At 39.1% G+C, this 19,366-nt stretch overlaps 1 protein-coding gene across 3 annotated transcripts; it reads left to right on the top strand.

Moving 5' to 3' along the window:
- The first annotated feature begins 5,266 nt into the window (after positions 1-5,266).
- On the top strand, positions 5,267-11,968 carry LOC133614161 (transmembrane 4 L6 family member 5). Of its 3 annotated transcripts, none has more exons than XM_061971972.1 (7): positions 5,267-5,757; positions 5,932-5,983; positions 6,058-6,258; positions 6,349-6,417; positions 6,487-6,641; positions 6,720-6,912; positions 11,550-11,968. In XM_061971972.1, exons 3-7 carry the CDS (start codon positions 6,082-6,084, stop codon positions 11,568-11,570), a joined length of 615 nt encoding a protein of 204 aa, XP_061827956.1. In that variant the 5' UTR covers positions 5,267-5,757; positions 5,932-5,983; positions 6,058-6,081; the 3' UTR covers positions 11,571-11,968. The 3 variants fall into 3 exon arrangements, with proteins under 3 accessions (XP_061827956.1, XP_061827958.1, XP_061827957.1); XM_061971974.1 differs by having other exon boundaries at positions 5,711-5,736; XM_061971973.1 differs by lacking the exon at positions 5,267-5,757 and having other exon boundaries at positions 5,806-5,983; positions 6,042-6,258.
- Positions 11,969-19,366: the final 7,398 nt, after the last annotated feature.

Genomic DNA, 19,366 nt, shown 5'->3' with positions numbered 1-19,366 from the left:
ACATTAAAAATCCCTACAGGCAACCTATGGACCGACTCAACTGACACTGATTTTATGACCTAGTACAGTGGTTCTCAAATGGGGGTACTTGAAGGTATGCCAAGGGGTACGTGAGATTTTTTTTAAATATTCTAAAAATAGCAACAATTCAAAAATCCTTTATAAATATATGTATTTAATAATACTTCAACAAAATATGAATGTAAGTTCGTTCATAAACTCAGTGAAGCACAAGCTCAGGTTTGTCACTAAAATGTCCGTCAAAAAGAACTGTGAAAAGAAATGCAACAATGCAATATTCAGTATTGACAGCTAGATTTTTTGTGGACATGTTCCATAAATATTGATAATGATTTTTTTTTTGTGAAGAAATGTTTAGAATGTTCATGAATCCAGATGGATCTCTATTACAATCCCCAAAGAGGGCACTTTAAGTTGATGATTACTTCTATGTGTAGAAATCTTTATTTATAACTGAATCACTTGTTTATTTTTCAACAAGTTTTTAGTTATTTTTATATCTTTTTTTCCAAATAGTTGAAGAAAGACCACTACAAATTAGCAATATGTTGCACTGTTATACAATTTAATAAATCAGAAACTGATGACATAGTGCTGTATTTTACTTCTTTATCTTTTTTTTTTTTTCAACCAAAAATGCTTTGCTCTGATTAGGGGGTACTTGAATTAAAAAAAAAATTCACAGGGGGTACATTGCTGAAAAAAGGTTGAGAACCACTGACCTAGTACCGTATTTTCCGCACCATAAGGCGCCATGGGTTATAAGCCGCGCCTTCAATGAACGGCATATTTCAAAACTGTGTCCACCTATAAGCCGCCCCGTGTTATAAGCCGCATCTAACTGCGCTAAAGGAATGTCAAAAAAACAGTCACACAGGTCAGTCAAACTTTAATAATATATTAAAAACCAGCGTGATGTGGGCGCGCATGGAGTCGTATATCAACATGGACGGAGCTGCGTGAAAAAAGCCACCCGGCCTCTTCGCGTAAACTTACCTTAACCACTCGCTCATCTTTTCTTCATCCATCCATCCCTTCGAGTTAGCTTTTATGATGACGCCGGCTGGAAAGGTCTCTTTTGGCAAGGTCTTCCTTTTGAATATCACCATGGGTGGAAGTTTCTGGCCATTAGCATGGCAAGCTAGAACCACAGTGAAGGATGACTTCTCATTCCCTGTGGTGCGAATATTCACCGTACGTGCTCCCGTTGTATCCACAGTGCGGTTCACAGGAATATCAAAAGTCAGTGGAACCTCGTCCATGTTGATAATGTTCTCTGGCCGGATCTTTTTTTCAGCTATCTTGTTTTTACAATATGCACGGAAAGTAGCCAGCTTTTCTTGAAAGTCTTTAGGCAGTTGCTGTGAAATAGTAGTCCGTGTGCGGATGGAGAGATTGCGTCTTTTCATGAACCGGAAACCTGTCGCTTAGTAGGAGCCATTTTGTGGTCTTTACAGATGTAAACACACAAAGGAAATGAAACGTAATATCCGCGCTCTTCTTCTTCTTCTACGCGGGCGGGTGGTTGCTTACAGTAGAAGAAAAAGCGCTTCCTGTTCTATGGGGGCGGGTGCTTACCTTGGCGGTTGCTTGCGTAGAAGAAGAAGCACTTCCTCTTCTACGGGGAAAAAAGATGGCGGCTGTTTACCGTAGTTGCGAGACCGAAACTTTATGAAAATGAATCTTAATATTAATCCATATATAAAGCGCACCGGGTTATAAGGCGCACTGTCAGCTTTTGAGTAAATTTGTGGTTTTTAGGTGCGGCTAATAGTGCGGAAAATACGGTATATACAATAATATAAACCAAGTCATTGTATTTCATTTAGGATTATTTCATAACTTCATTTAAATAAAAATATATTTTTTGTCTTTTTTAGATACAGTCAATAAATAATGTGAACATGTATCATAACATGGAAATCTAAGAGAACGTGTTGTGAATGAGGATGCTTGTGGACCTGGACATTTATTTTTATTTTTTTTTACACATTTCTATTAAAAAAAAAACAGTTTTTCCAACGTATTCAATTTTAGACGCTTTCTCTTCTTAGTTATTATTTCTCCGGCTGTAGAAAAGACCCGCTCACAGGGCACAGAGGAGGCGTCAGTGCGACACAGTTGGCGTATCGGTCACGTGACCAAAACAGCTCATGATCGGTCACGTGACTTTCTAAAAGCGGTACGCGCACCGACACGGGGTTTCGCTCTATGAGCTCGACGCATGCGCCCATGCATCGGTGTTGCCGGACCCATCACTATCTTGAAGCATTATTATTATCCATCCATCCATCCATCCATTTTCTACCGCTTGTCCCGGAGAGTGCTGGAGCCTATCTCAGCTGCACTCAAGCGGAAGGTGGGTTACACCCTGGACAAGTCCCCACCTCATCACAGGGCCAACACATATAGACAGACAACATTCACACTCACATTCACACACTAGGGCCAATTTAGTGTTGCCAATCAACCTATCCCCAGGTGCATGTCTTTGGAGGTGGGAGGAAGGGAACCCACGCAGTCACGGGGAGAACATGCAAACTCCACACAGAAAGATCCCGAGCACGGGGATCGAACCCAGGACCTTCGTATTGTGAGGCTAATGCACTAACCACCGTGCTGCTCTTAATATTATTATTACCCTAAATACTTTGGAACAGTAACTAATACTAAAGCAGCGGTTCTTATTTATTTTCTGTCACGTCACAGAATTTTTCAATAACACCACCGGCTATCTTTTGTTACCTTTAATGGTTTAACGGAACACATTTGTTTGACAATTGTCTATATTTTTCACAATTACAGTTTTTGCCAGCCCGGATAAAAAGATTGGTGTTTACAGCTGCCACTGTGCTGTGCACACAAACAAAAGCAGTCCGAGAGAAGCAACTAACAAGTTGCAGTCATGTCATACTTGCCAACCCTCCCGAATTTTCCGTGAGACTCCCGAAATTCAGCGCCTCTCCCGAAAACCTCCCGGGACAAATATTCTCCCGAAAATCTCCCGATTTTCTGCCGGAGCTGGAAGCCGCGCTCCCTCCAGCTCCATGCGGACCTGAGTGAGGACAGCCTTTTTTCATGACAGGAGGACAACAGGGTGACAAGAACTAAATCATCCAGACTAGAGATAAATTGTATTATTATGTTTATCTTACCTAAAAATAAATATATTTATTAATTTAAAGAAAAAACTAAATACATTTTTACTATATTTTGCTAAAAAGATCAAAATTAATTGTATTTTTATTTGTATTTTTTCGTGACTCCTTATTACATCCAGCCATAGAATTATACATTGAAATAAACATATTTGAAATAATTGATTTTAAATTATCATAATAATTCATTTAAAATGACCATATTTAATTATTAAAATAATTGCTTGTTTATCAACAACTTTAGCATTTTATTCATTACATTTTGAAACTCTCAGAAGCCAAGTTATGTTATATTCCTTAATATTTATTTATGCAAGTTTGAAGTATCAATTATCCAAACACAGTTTGTTTGCATATTTTCAGGATGTATATATATATATATATATATATATATATGTCTTAATAAGGTTATCCAAAAAATAGTGCTCGATACCGTAGTAGAGCGCAATATATGTATGTGTGGGAAAAAATCACAAGACTATTTCATCTCTACAGGCCTGTTTCATGAGGGGGGTTCCCTCAATCATCAGGAGACTTTTAATGGGAGCATTCACATACCATGGTTTATATAGGGCACAGAGTGGGTGGGTACAGGCTGGCGTAGGGTACAATTTCACCCTCACCTATGAACCCACGCCAGAAAACCAACCAAAAAAGAACAGAAAACGAAACGACATCATCTGGTACAACCCCCCATACAGCAAAAACGTCTCAACTAACATTGGACACAAATTCCTCAATCTGATTGACAAACACTTTCCCAAAGACAACACCCTAAGAAAAGTATTCAACAAGAACATTAAATTGAGCTACAGCTGTATGAACAATATACGACAAATTATCTCAAACCACAACAAAACAATTGCAAATGAGCCGTCGGCCCCCAGACAGAGCGACTCCAAAACCAACAAAGGCTGCAACTGTCGAAAGAAACCTGATTGCCCTCTCAACGGGGGGTGCTTACAAACATCAGTTGTCTACCAATCTAAGGTAACACGCAAGGACATTAACACATCCGACACATGTGTAGGATTAACCGAGGGAGAGTTCAAAACCAGATGGAACAATCACAAGGCTTCTTTCAGGAACCAAAACCTGCGGAATACCACAGAACTCAGCAAACACATTTGGGACCTCAAAGACAATAATGTTGAATATTCAATAACTTGGCAAATTCTCGCATCCAGCACACCTTACAATAGTGGTAATAAAAGATGCAACCTATGCTTGAAAAAGAAACTGTTTATTATTTACCGTCCAGACCTGTCATCCCTCAACAAGCGCAGCGAAATTGTAACAGCATGCCGCCACAGACGGAAACACCTCCTAGGTAACACATGAGCCAATCACCACGCCCCTACGCCAGCCTGTACCCACCCACTCTGTGCCCTATATAAACCATGGTATGTGAATGCTCCCATTAAAGTCTCCTGATGATTGAGGGAACCCCCCTCATGAAACAGGCCTGTAGAGGTGAAATAGTCTTGTGATTTTTTTCCCACACATATATATATATATATATATATATATATATATATATATGAAATACTTGACTTTGTGAATTCTAGCTGTCAATATACTCCTCCCCTCTTAACCACGCCCCCAACCACGCCCCCACCTCCCGAAATCGGAGGTCTCAAGGTTGGCAAATATGAGTCATGTTGCTGTTATGATGGAATATACATTCAATGACAGCTAATGCTAGCAATCCAAATTGCTCTAATTAGCTAACAACACCTAAAAGCTCATGTGTTAATTACGTCATTACGTAGGAGAAGCCTGGCAGTCATGTCTCTCTTAGCCAAAACAAATGCTTATTTTCGCTCTCTCTAACATTCCTCACTTCAAGGTTAAGCACACACAGTTTACTTGCAGACAAAGCAGCAAGAGAAGAAATGGAAATTTCGAGCTGTTTTCAAATATGACTATGAAATAAAAGAAGTACAACTTAAATTCGGATATATGTAAATATCTTCCTCCGACACTGTATATGCCAAGATTGTGTTTTACGAACTCGAAAGAGGCTATTACGCTGTTGCCTTTCACGCCCCCCTTTTCCCGACACCTCTCTGGGCCCCACCAGGAGTGCCTGCCCCACCTTTTCTAGGGAACAGACAATTTCATGCCCTCCCTCTAGTGACTGGATATATGCGATTACACTATTGCCTCTCAGGCCCCACCACACTATTTGAGAAGCACTGTACTAAAGCAACAGTAAGTGATGAGCACTGACACGTCCAGGCTGGTTCACCAGGTGTATGGATCCCTAAATGGAAGCGCTCTTGTCGCCATGGTAACTACAGAGATGTTTTCCTTTAATACGAGTCATATTTTCATCTACATTATAGTGTTTCATATTGCTGCTTTGAAAGTGTCAAATGTTGTCCAGTGATGCAAACATTTCCTCTGCGTTATTTGCGACCACAAGACACTTCCTATGCCCTTATAAGGAAGCGTGGACGTATCCATGTGTGTCCGGTGTCCACTTATAAACACCTCTGCTTCCTCTTTAAGCGTGACTTCAAGGTGGACGTCTAATCAGTTGGACATCTTCACAGTGAGTGGACCTGCCCTTACAGTTATGATATATAGCTTTTATTTTTCCTGAATATTCTAAAGTGTGTAATGTTATGAAACTGTCCTTACAACTATGATGTATAGCTTTTATTTTTGTGAATATTCTACTGTGTTTATGTGATGGATGGTGTCTTCCATAAGAGTGGATTTCAAAGATGTTATTAAATCATTTCAGTGTATGTGGATATCAACAAATGATCACATGACTACAAGAGAGCCCATCATTGGTGAGTTGCTGTTGCTCGAAAGCTGATGTTTGTTGTCGCTGGAAGTAAGTTCTAGTAGGTTCTGTTGTGTGCAGCACGACCGCAGAAAGTTTGAGAAGATGTGCGTGTCGAGGTGTCTGCGCTGCGTGGGCGTGTCCCTGGTTGCCTTGGCGATCGTCTGCGTGCTGGCCAACATCCTGCTGCTGTTCCCCGAGATGAAGGTCCACTTCCTGCTGGAGGGTCACGTGACCAGAGAGGCCACCTGGGCCACGGGGCTGTGGAGCTCTGGCGTCCTGGTGAGTTGACGAGGAAGATCGTGGTTCTTTTTGTCCTGTGACCTTCTTGTTCCTCTCTGAGGTTCTCGTGGTGACTTTGGGGTTTTGCAGGTTCTACTCGGAGCTCGAGCGTTTGTGCGGAGCAGCCAAACACGAGGCTGCTGTGCCTTCAGGGGTCAGGTAAGCGTCTGGCGGTCACATGACACGAGGACCATAACGTAAATAACGGTGTTGTGGTCGTCTGTCCAGATGTTGCGTCAGGCGCTGTACTCGTGTTTGTGTCTGCTGGCGGCTGGCATGTGTTGTCTGGTCAGCGCCACAGGACTTGTTCAAGGTCCTCTTTGTCTCTACAACACCACATCTGGACCGGCCTGGGGGGTCCCGCTCAAACCCACCGCAGACCGGTAGGACATTAGCGCACACACACACACAATTTATCCGGCCCAGTGTCGAACTGTGCCACTAAGTGTGTGTCCTGGCAGGGACGCTGGGTATCTGTACAACAGGACTCGGTGGTCAGGAGTGTGTTTGGAGCCCGGGGGTGTGGTCCTTTGGAACGTGGTTCTCTTCAGTGTGCTGGGGGGCGCCAGTGGGCTCCAGATGGTCCTCTGTGGCGCCAACGTCCTCAACGCGCTGCTAGGAATCGTCCTGGGACGAGGCGCATCCAACAACAAGGTGACTTTGACTCTTTTAGGATGTGTCCTAAAAACCTTTCCAAACGCTCCAAACACAGATATGACGTAAACAACATTAAATAAATACAAGAACAAAATCATAAACCACACACAAACCTCCAAAAATAACGGCATGGGACAATTGCTACCAGGAGCACCTGACTTCAGGGATATTTTGTCTTTAAAGACAAGAGCGGGGTGCCCGGAGTAAAGTTGGCAGAATGATAAAGAACAATTGTATTTATATCTTTGTTTAACACTACTTGCTGTAATATTTGACATTGTAGTGTAGTTATGACTGGCCTCAAAGGGCCACTTGTTACAGCGAATAATATATTATATTTGCCTATGCATTTCATTATTTATATATATATATATATACACACACAGCAGTGTTTCCCACACATTCATTCATTTGTGGCGGCCCGCCACGAAAGAATTACGTCCGCCACAAATGGATTTTTCGGCTTTTGACTCGCTCGACCGCTCATAAAAGCAATGGGACTCTGTCTGTGAATGTACCTTGTAGTTACAACTCTGGTGCAGTAGGTGGCGGTAGCGTACTATGCATTGTAACTCCGCCAATAGCACTTAATTCACCTGGTGGGCCAGAAGAAGAAGACGGAGTAAAAAGAACGGACCGACCGGATCAAAATACGAGGGTAATATAGGTTGTAGGTAGATAAATTATAGCTGCATCGCTCGCGGCTCGTCATATATTTAACGTTAATCCGCGATTTCACCGAGCGTTTCGCTGATGGTGAGCAGCCTGACGCTGCTTCATTAACACCGCCGCTGTTTGACTCGGGCAGACGCACGTAGTAACAGTCACGTGTTACAATACCGACGAGCTAACGTGTCCAGGTTATAACCCTGTTGTCAATAAACACACGTGGAGACGGTGCTTCAGATACTACATTAATAATTAAGCTAAATTGTCCACTGTCCACTGCAGCATGTGAATGCAATGAAAAGAATAAAATCTGAGCCAACCAGCTGTTAAAATGTTGTCCAGGTTAATGTTTTGGCCATTAAAGGCCCTTCATTTCAAGATTTCAACTGTGATCGGGCTTTAAACAGGTGGCTGACCTGTTCAGATGGGTGTAACTCAGGGGTGCTCACACTTTTTCTGCAGGCGAGCTACTTTTCAATTGATCAAATCGTGGGGCTCTACCTCATTCATATATATAATTTATATTTACTTATTTATGAAATATATGTTTTTGTTAATAAGTTAAAGGTGTTTAATGATAATGCAAGCATGTTTAACACATATAGTTAATATTGTTAATAAATTAAAGGTGTTTAATGATAATACAAGTATGTTTAATACAAATAGTTAATATTGTTAACAAGTTAAAGGTGTTTAAAGATAATACAAGCATGTTTAACACATATTGTTAATAAATTAAAGGTGTTTAATGATAATACAAGTATGTTTAATACATATAGTTAATATTGTTAACAAGTTAAAGGTGTTTAATGACAATACAAGCATGTTTAACACATATAGTTAATATTGTTAACAAGTTAAAGGTGTTTAAAGATAATACAAGCATGTTTAACACATATAGTTAATATTGTTAACAAGTTAAAGGTGTTTAAAGATAATACAAGCATGTTTAACACATATAGATTCCTTTCTTTCATGAAGACAAGAATATAAGTTGGTGTATTACCTGATTCTGATGATTTGCATTGATTGGAATCAGACAGTAGTGATGATAACGTCCGCATTTTCGAATGGAGGAGAAAAAAAGTCCTCCTTTCTGTCCAATACCACATGAAAGTGGTTTGTTTTTGGCATCTTATTTGTCCAGCTTCTGTACTCCTCTGTATACACTTTACAAGAAATACATTGTCGGCAAACTCCGTAGCTTGCTAGCTTGTGTACGCCAGCTTTCTGAGACTGTTATTTTGTTAGCGCAACTGTGCAGTCGGTCTTTGGAGTTTTGACGACAGGTACGGCGCCAGAGTCTGTTGAAATAAAGTGTTTCTCGCCTTCCTGTCGGTAATTTTAATGAGCTAAATATGTACATAAAGTGTTGTACTTATATTCCAACTCCGCGTTCTTCTTGGTCATCGCCGCTGCCGCTGTCACCCCCCGCCCCCCGACCACACCACCACAAATAGATGCCTGTCCTGTGGGAAACACTGCACACACAGTATATACACACACAGTATGTATATACTGTATATATATATATAGATATATATATATATATACACATATATATATATATATATGTGTATATATATAATTACTGTGTATGTATGTATGTATGTATGTATATATATATATATATATATATATATATATACATATACAAATATATGTGTGTATATATATGTATGTGTGTGTGTGTGTGTATATATATATATATATATATATATATATATATATATACACACACACATTAGCCAACTAGCTAGCTAGCTTACTTGTCATCGTAGGCATTCGCTCGCCGAGCCTCAACGGTGACGGCTGTGCACCGTTTGCTGCTAATCATGTTTGGATGATTACAATCCGAACACTGTACGTTCCAAACTTGTTGTATTTCTAGAGTATTTATTAGTAGCCATTGAGAAGGTGTATTTTTGACGTGACGGATTGTAAACAGAGGTCACAACAGGTGAAGTATATTACCCGAGGGGGCGTGGCTACAGGATAGAGTTGCCAAATGAGAAAGGTTTTCTGAGTTCTTTGCATGCATGTTATAGACTTTTATATTACATTTTCAATGATAATAATGATAGTAAATTATCTATTAATGAAATTATGTGGTACATAACATGGAACGTGTGTCTAAAAAACAGCAAAAAGTGATTGGTATTCGTAAATAAAATTAAAAATAAATCCAGAAGTACAAACCCCGTTTCCATATGAGTTGGGAAATAGTGTAAATATATATAAATATAAACGGAATACAATGATTTGCAAATCATTTTCAACCCATATTCAGTTGAATATGCTACAAAGACAACATATTTGATGTTCAAACTGATAAACATTTTTTTTTGTTGCAAATAATCATTAACTTTAGAATTTGATGCCAGCAACACGTGACAAAGAAGTTGGGAAAGGTGGCAATAAATACTGATAAAGTTGAGGAATGCTCATCAAACACTTATTTGGAACATCCCACAGGTGAACAGGCTAATTGGAAACAGGTGGGTGCCATGATTGGGTATAAAAGTAGATTCCATTAAATGCTCAGTCATTCACAAACAAGGATGGGGCGAGGGTCACCACTTTGTCAACAAATGCGTGAGCAAATTGTTGAACAGTTTAAGAAAAACCTTTCTCAAGCATCCATTGCAAGGAATTTAGGGATTTCACCATCTACGGTCCGTAATATCATCAAAGGGTTCAGAGAATCTGGAGAAATCACTTCACGTACGCAGCTAAGCCCGTGACCTTCGATCCCTCAGGCTGTACTGCATCAACAAGCGACATCAGTGTGTAAAGGATATCACCACATGGACTCAGGAACACTTCAGAAACCCACTGTCAGTAACTACAGTTGGTCGCTACATCTGTAAGTGCAAGTTGAAACTCTCCTATGCAAGGCGAAAACCGTTTATCAACAACACCCAGAAACGCCGTCGGCTTCGCTGGGCCTGAGCTCATCTACGATGGACTGATACAAAGTGGAAAAGTGTTCTGTGGTCTGACGAGTCCACATTTCAAATTTTTTTTGGAAACTGTGGACGTCGTGTCCTCCGGACCAAAGAGGAAAAGAACCATCCGGATTGTTATAGGCGCAAAGTGTAAAAGGCAGCATGTGTGATGGTATGGGGGTGTATTAGTGCCCAAGACATGGGTAACTTACACATCTGTGAAGGCACCATTAATGCTGAAAGGTACATACAACGTATGTTGCCATCCAAGCAACGTTACCATGAACGCCCCTGCTTATTTCAGCAAGACAATGCCAAGCCACGTGTTACATCAACGTGGCTTCATAGTAAAAGAGTGTGGGTACTAGACTGGCCTGCCTGTAGTCCAGACCTGTCTCCCATTGAAAATGTGTGGCGCATTATGAAGCCTAAAATAGCACAACGGAGACCCCCGGACTGTTGAACAACTTAAGCTGTACATCAAGCAAGAATGGGAAAGAATTCCACCTTAGAAGCTTCAAAAATGTGTCTCCTCAGTTCCCAAACATTTACTGAGTGTTGTTAAAAGGAAAGGCCATGTAACACAGTGGTGAACATGCCCTTTCCCAACTACTTTGGCACGTGTTGCAGCCATGAAATTCTAAGTTAATTATTATTTGCAGAAAAAAAATAAAGTTTATGAGTTTGAACATCAAATATGTTGTCTTTGTAGCATATTCAATTGAATATGGGTTGAAAAGGATTTGCAAATCATTGTATTCCGTTTGTATTTACATCTAACACAATTTCCCAACTCATATGGAAACGGGGTTTGTAAAAAGGAATTATTATTGCAGGAAATGTAGTCTTGATTTTCAACATTTTATTTCAGGGTTTGCATGGTAGAACTTGGTGCTGATAGAAATGTTACTCTTCTTTTCCAATTTTCCTCTTTTTTTTCTCTCAAAGGGTGCCACAAGCCTGACTTTTAGATTTGTTTGTATTTTACCAAAGTGTGTGTGTGTGTGTGTGTTTCAGGTGGTCCCAGTTTCAGTGTGACCCCCAACAACACCGCAGCTGTGGTCCTTCTTCTCCACTCAAGTAATCTTGTCTTTAGTGGTACAGCACTGATGCACTTTTACAACAAGTTAAGCTCCTGACCATGAAACAAATTAAGCTTGTTTCCGCATAATTAAGCACATCCTCGTAATGACTACACGTTTTAAGCATTGTTGAAAAAACATTTTTGTTTAATTTTTGCGTCAATTCTATTAACCTGTTTTATTGGAATAATTTATTAGTTTAATATTTTTGTAAATGTAACCCTCAGGGGACAAAGGCTGACTTGCAGTACATTTTTGCTGTATTTTTGGATATGTTTGTTGTGTTATTCTATTACACATGATTTGTCCTAAGACAGTTTTTTCCTGTCAAATTAAAAAAATTCCAATGTTCAATTCTTCGATAGACGTACAATAACAATACCCCAAAGCCAAACAGAACATTTAAGTCCCTTTTTTTTTTTTTCAAAAATGTTGGATTCATATTTTTTGCCTAGATTTCTCAATCAACATAAGTCCTAGACAAAAATACCAAACATGGAATGTTTTGTTTTCTTAATCCTTTAAAGGCCTTTCGAATTAGTCTATCATTTGTTCATTAATTTTCAATTTACAACTGAAAAAACAAAACAAAAAATGTTTTTTTCCAATATTTGTTACGAAAAACCGATGAGAAATAGTTTTTGTAATTTCTGATTTTGTGCACAATTGGAAAATGGACAAAACGAATAACGGGTTATTTCCTGCTAATCTATTTGAGACGCAAGTTTACCCGGAAGTAGTTTTACGTGGACTTGGGCTTGCAGGCAAACAAACGTAGAAGAAGACAGGACGACCATTTCATCGAAGAAGTCAGTTGACCGCTTGTGCCTTTGAGCGCAGTTAAATAATATTCCACTAGATGGCAGCAGGTAGCCTTGCTAAGGCCTTGTTAGTCGCACAATATAATTAGAACATTTTGAATCACTGATGTAGCAGTGACAAATGTAGATGAATATCTGGTAAAGGAAATATTAAAAACGTGGCCGCTATAAAGACATTTATTTGCATCTCCTTATAAGGAAATGGCAACGCAACATGACGCATACTTGCCAACCCTCCCGGATTTTCCGGGAGACTCCCGAAATTCAGCGCCTCTCCCGAAAACCTCCCGGGACAAATTTTCTCCCGAAAATCTCCCGAAATTCAGGCGGACTCAGGTCCTCGTGGGTTTATTGTTAGGCAGTTTCATTAACGTCCTCCCAGCGCGGCAACAACACACAACAACAGCAGTCACGTTTTTGTATACCGTAAAGCAGTTCGTCTGCCGTAAACAGCAATGTTGTGACACTCTTAAACAGGACAATACTGCCATCTAGTGCATTTGATGAAAGCACTTTTGTGCGTGCCACACATCAATGCATCATCAGAGAGGGTGTTCAGCATGGTTCGAAAAATAGTGACAGAGAATAGAACAAGGATGGACAATTCAACCCTTAACTCAACAATGAGTAGATGAGTGTTGTGTGTGTACATGTGTAAATAAATGAACACTGAAATTCAAGTATTTATTATATATATATATACATATATATATATATATATAATAAAATATGTATATATATATATATATATATATATACATATAATAAAATAAATATATATATATATATATGTATGTACATATATATGTATGTATATATACATACATATATATATACATATATATATATATATATATATACATATAATAAAATAAATATATATATATATATGTATATAGCTAAAATTCACTGAACGTCAAGTATTTCTTATATATATATATATATAGATATATATCTATATATATATATATATATATATATATATGAAATACTTGACTTGGTGAATTCTAGCTGTAAATATACTCGTCCCCTTTAGCCACGCCCCGGTCCCACCCCGACCCCGCCCACCTCCCCCCACCTCCCGAAATCGGAGGTCTCAAGGTTGGCAAGTATGACATGACGTCTTGTTCCAAACAGCGTTTCATCGGATATCGCAGTTATATCTGGATTTTTTTTTAAATGCATATTTTTCATGTTTTTCTAGGCAAAAATAAAGAAATTCCATATGCTCAACTTGATTTAGACTCCCATCAGTCCTCCTGTCTTCTTCTACGTTTGTTTACCTGCAAACATAAATCATACTTGCCAACCTTGAGACCTCCGATTTCGGGAGGTGGGGGGTGGGGGGTAAAGGGCGTGGTCGGGGGTGGGGCGGGGGCGTGGTTAAGATATATATATATATATATATATATATATAAGAAATACTTGACTTTCAGTGAATTCTAGCTATTTATATATATATATTTTAGTACATATATATATATATATATATAAATAAATAAAATAAATACTTGAATTTCAGTGTTCATTTATTTACACATATACACTCACATAACACTCATCTACTCATTGTTGAGTTAAGGGTTGAATTGTCCATCCTTGTTCTATTCTCTGTCACTATTTCAGAACACACACATTATACAAATATACATTATAAAATCAATAAGAAAACGGGAGCTCTAATTTGGGAGTCTGAATTAGGATCAGAAGTTCCTATATAAACATTGCGCACTCACGTCGCCTTTTTGTATTGATTACTGCAGCTGTGCACCGGATTCATTCACAAATACAAACTACAACTCACAAACACTTTAGAGTTAGGCTCCACCATCAGAATGTGTACTTAAACTTATAAAGATCACATGGATATTATTCAGTGAGTTGATTCACCAAAACTAACCTGTTATACAGGAGGAAAAAGCACACAGGACGTTTCAATTGTTCACAAACTGGTCGCACTCATCAGAATGACAAGACACTTCCGGTCTGCAGGTGATAGCATTCAATTGGGAAGAAACGCCCTACTGCCTCCTACTGACCAATGTGAATACTGATAAATGTGTAATGACAGCTCCAAAAACGAATTCAAACCACAAAATAAAATAAATAAATCAACACAAAAATGTGACACATTATGGGTGGGTCACATATGCATGTACAGTAGATGGCAGTATTGTCCTGTTTAAAAGTGTCACAAGATTGCTGTTTACGGCAGACGAACTGCTTTACGGTAGACGAAAACTTGACTGCTGTTGTTGTGTGTTGTTACCGCGCTGGGAGGACGTTAATGAAACTGCCTAACAATAAACCCACATAAGAAACCAAGAACTCGCCCTCGATCATTAGCTGTTTATATTGTGGGAAAGCGGACGTGTGAACAGGTTGTCACTCAGGTCCGCATGGAGCTGGAGGGGGCGTGGCCTCCAGCTCCGCCTGAATTTCGGGAGAAAATTTGTCCCGGGAGGCGCTGAATTTCGTGAGTCTCCCGGAAAATCCGGGAGGGTTGGCAAGTATGACATAAATCCCCGGGAAACTACTTCCGTATAAACTTGGTGCCTAAAATGGAAATGCAGAAAATAGGTTAATATGCCCGTTATCCATTTTGTCCATTTTCCAGTTGTGCACAAAATTTAAAATTAGAAAAAATATTTGTGATTCGTGTTTGGTTTTGGGTCTGTAAACAAAGAGTGACACTAGTTGTTGTTTAGTTTTACATTGAAATGATTCTTTTGCTCAAATAATGTCAATATTTTCCTTTAGTAACATTTGCATAACATGGTTTATTTTACTCATTTAAATCTTGGACATTATCTGATAAAAGGCTTCCAAAATGGTCAAAAATGTAAAAAAATAAAACATTACATGTTTGATATTTTGGTCTAAGACGGAATTATAAGAAATTGGTGCATAAAAAAAAAAGGTTTTTAATTCCCTTCACTTTATAGATAATTACATTTGAATGTCCCCAGAGTATTGATTATTAGTTTGTCCCTGATCAACAATATGTATAAAGATGAAATAAAGTGTATTGATAGACCTGGCTTGTTAATAAATGTATGACACTTGGACCGCAGTATAGTCCTCAAACAGCAGGGGGCGGTGTTGGGTGACGTAAAAGGCCCCACGTGTAAAGTGATTAGAAATATTGCTTTTGGACATTTGTGTTTAATTCAAAACCATGTACAAACATTTTAAGAGAGAAGACGAGAACAAAAGTAAAGGCCGAAAGAGATGTAAACAGGTGCATCATGCAACTGTAAACAAGGCTTGAGGATGGAATGTGTGTCATCCAGGAAGTGCTTGTTTCTTCACGCGCGCACACACACTGTGGCGCTGTTGTGAAGGTCAGTGTGGTGACCTTTGTGTTTGCACTAGCGACATGTGAGTGAAACCAGCAGGAATGGAAAAAGCACAGATGTTACCACTTCCACTGACCAGAATCACACATCTGATCTGTCACACATCCGTGTGTGTGAGTTCTTGTATTTCTACCCTTCTTGAGACATCAACAAGGAAAAGTACCTCCCATATGAGGAGGTGTGAACAAGTGATGACATCTAATAGAGAATGTCTCAATCTATCAAAAAGCAGGGATTTTTCAACTTAGCTGTGTGTCGGTTTTAAAAGTGTTACCCCTCTGGTCAACATATGAAATAACAAGTGTGTATAAGAAATTGAAATGCGCCCCCTTTGGCCAAAATTAATACAAAAATAAAATAAATATGTATACAGAGACATACTGTAATAACGTAGTAAATAATGAAGATTAAAAACCTAAAAGCTTACCTTTTTAATATTTGCATAGTATGTATATATTATTAATGTTGTAAATACACATCTTTATATATACAGGTAAAAGCCAGTAAATTAGAATATTTTGAAAAACTTGATTTATTTCAGTAATTGCATTCAAAAGGTGTAACTTGTACATTATATTTATTCATTGCACACAGACTGATGCATTCAAATGTTTATTTCATTTAATTTTGATGATTTGAAGTGGCAACAAATGAAAATCCAAAATTCCGTGTGTCACAAAATTAGAATATTACTTAAGGCTAATACAAAAAAGGGATTTTTAGAAATGTTGGCCAACTGAAAAGTATGAAAATGAAAAATATGAGCATGTACAATACTCAATACTTGGTTGGAGCTCCTTTTGCCTCAATTACTGCGTTAATGCGGCGTGGCATGGAGTCGATGAGTTTCTGGCACTGCTCAGGTGTTATGAGAGCCCAGGTTGCTCTGATAGTGGCCTTCAACTCTTCTGCGTTTTTGGGTCTGGCATTCTGCATCTTCCTTTTCACAATACCCCACAGATTTTCTATGGGGCTAAGGTCAGGGGAGTTGGCGGGCCAATTTAGAACAGAAATACCATGGTCCGTAAACCAGGCACGGGTAGATTTTGCGCTGTGTGCAGGCGCCAAGTCCTGTTGGAACTTGAAATCTCCATCTCCATAGAGCAGGTCAGCAGCAGGAAGCATGAAGTGCTCTAAAACTTGCTGGTAGACAGCTGCGTTGACCCTGGATCTCAGGAAACAGAGTGGACCGACACCAGCAGATGACATGGCACCCCAAACCATCACTGATGGTGGAAACTTTACACTAGACTTCAGGCAACGTGGATCCTGTGCCTCTCCTGTCTTCCTCCAGACTCTGGGACCTCGATTTCCAAAGGAAATGCACAATTTGCATGGTTGGGTGATGGTTTGGGGTGCCATGTCATCTGCTGGTGTCGGTCCACTCTGTTTCCTGAGATCCAGGGTCAACGCAGCCGTCTACCAGCAAGTTTTAGAGCACTTCATGCTTCCTGCTGCTGACCTGCTCTATGGAGATGGAGATTTCAAGTTCCAACAGGACTTGGCGCCTGCACACAGCGCAAAATCTACCTGTGCCTGGTTTACGGACCATGGTATTTCTGTTCTAAATTGGCCCGCCAACTCCCCTGACCTTAGCCCCATAGAAAATATGTGGGGTATTGTGAAAAGGAAGATGCAGAATGCCAGACCCAAAAACGCAGAAGAGTTGAAGGCCACTATCAGAGCAACCTGGGCTCTCATAACACCTGAGCAGTGCCAGAAACTCATCGACTCCATGCCACGCCGCATTAACGCAGTAATTGAGGCAAAAGGAGCTCCAACCAAGTATTGAGTATTGTACATGCTCATATTTTTCATTTTCATACTTTTCAGTTGGCCAACATTTCTAAAAATCCCTTTTTTGTATTAGCCTTAAGTAATATTCTAATTTTGTGACACACGGAATTTTGGATTTTCATTTGTTGCCACTTCAAATTATCAAAATTAAATGAAATAAACATTTGAATGCATCAGTCTGTGTGCAATGAATAAATATAATGTACAAGTTACACCTTTTGAATGCAATTACTGAAATAAATCAAGTTTTTCAAAATATTCTAATTTACTGGCTTTTACCTGTATATAGTGTCGGAGGCAGATATTTACATATATCCGAATTTAAGTTGTACTTCTTTCATTTATTAGTCATATTTGAAAACAGCTCGTCTTTTCCATTTATTCTCTTGATGCTCTTGTCAGCAAGCATACTATGTGTGATAACCTTGAGTTCTTTGGAATGCGTTCAGACTAGCATTTTGTTTTGGCTACAGAGATGGGACGAGAGAGAGTGTGGTGGGATCGGGAAGACAGACCATTTTGGGTGTGCGCGATAGAAGGTTCTAGGGTTAGACTGGTCTCAATCAAAATGTATATTGGCAAAGCTTTGAGAATATATACAAGAAAATACCTATTATGTCTCTGGTGGTTTTTCCAACTCAGCTTTAAGTGTCGGAAAGAACTTGGGAGCGAATTGTGACTTGAATTCCCTGGGAGGAACAACTGGTCCAAAACGCAACGATAGAAAGGGTTGACCTAAAGAGGTAGGCATTTTTCTCACGTCTCAAGAAGGTAACAAATACAAGAATGTGTGTGTGTGTGTGTGTGTGTGTGTGTGATGGCGGTTGTGATAGGGTCGTTTCAGGTGTGTTTTGTTTCCCTTTATTGCTGAGGTGGACGTTCACCGTCACACTTCTTTTCGGCGTGTTTGCTTTCCAGTCTGGCCCCTCCCTGACGGGGGGGGGGGTGTATGGAGAGAAATTACTGTCTAGTTATGCAACCAAACAAAACAAGATTTGACAAAAATGAAATAAATGTAATAAAAAAAACATTTTAGTAGGAATAATCTCCCTTTTATTTATTTATTAGTATTATTTTATTCTATTTTTTATTTTATTATATATTATTATTATTATTATTATTTATTTTTATTTTATTATTATATATATATATATTTTTTTAATATATATATCTGTCTGTCTCTGGCCTCGTATGTGTGTGTGTGTGTGTGTGTGTGTGTGTGAGAATGTGTCTGTCTTTGTCATCTTACTTGTTACATAATTGTGCCATTTGTCCCTGGTTAGTGGGACCTGAGTGGGGTGGGTGGGTGGGTGGGTGGTTTGGGTTTTAAGGGAAAGGGTGTGAATCATTTACTGACTTTAAAATTGTACTGTTTTGACTTGCACTTTTTTCTGTCTATTTGAAAATGCCAATAAAAAAAAAAAAGGTAAAAAAATAAAATAAACATTTTAGTCACAAAAAATGTTTTGCTTTCAACTCCTCTTCAATTTTGTGGGCGGAGCCTTTTCTGAACAAAATGTAAGCAGCCTTTTTATTGGTCTTAGCCCTAAACACGTTTGGAGGGAAATGACCAAATACTAGGGCTGGTCGTTACTGTCCCCAAAAAAAGGCTTCTAACCTAACTGAGGCATAAGGATGCAAAATTAGCTTAAAAAAAGCTAGCATGCTAACTTTAGCATGCTAGCTATCTGGTGTGCTCATAAAATACCTTTTAAAATCTTTAAAAGTTCACACATACAGCGGGGAAAAACAAGGGTCGACTTCCTCATTATGGA

The sequence above is a fragment of the Nerophis lumbriciformis genome, linkage group LG17 (assembly GCF_033978685.3).
Source record: "Nerophis lumbriciformis linkage group LG17, RoL_Nlum_v2.1, whole genome shotgun sequence".
In the NCBI taxonomy this organism is placed as follows: Eukaryota; Metazoa; Chordata; class Actinopteri; order Syngnathiformes; family Syngnathidae; genus Nerophis; species Nerophis lumbriciformis.
Note: the sequence above shows the minus strand (reverse complement) of the source record. Positions and strands in the feature narration are given on the sequence as shown.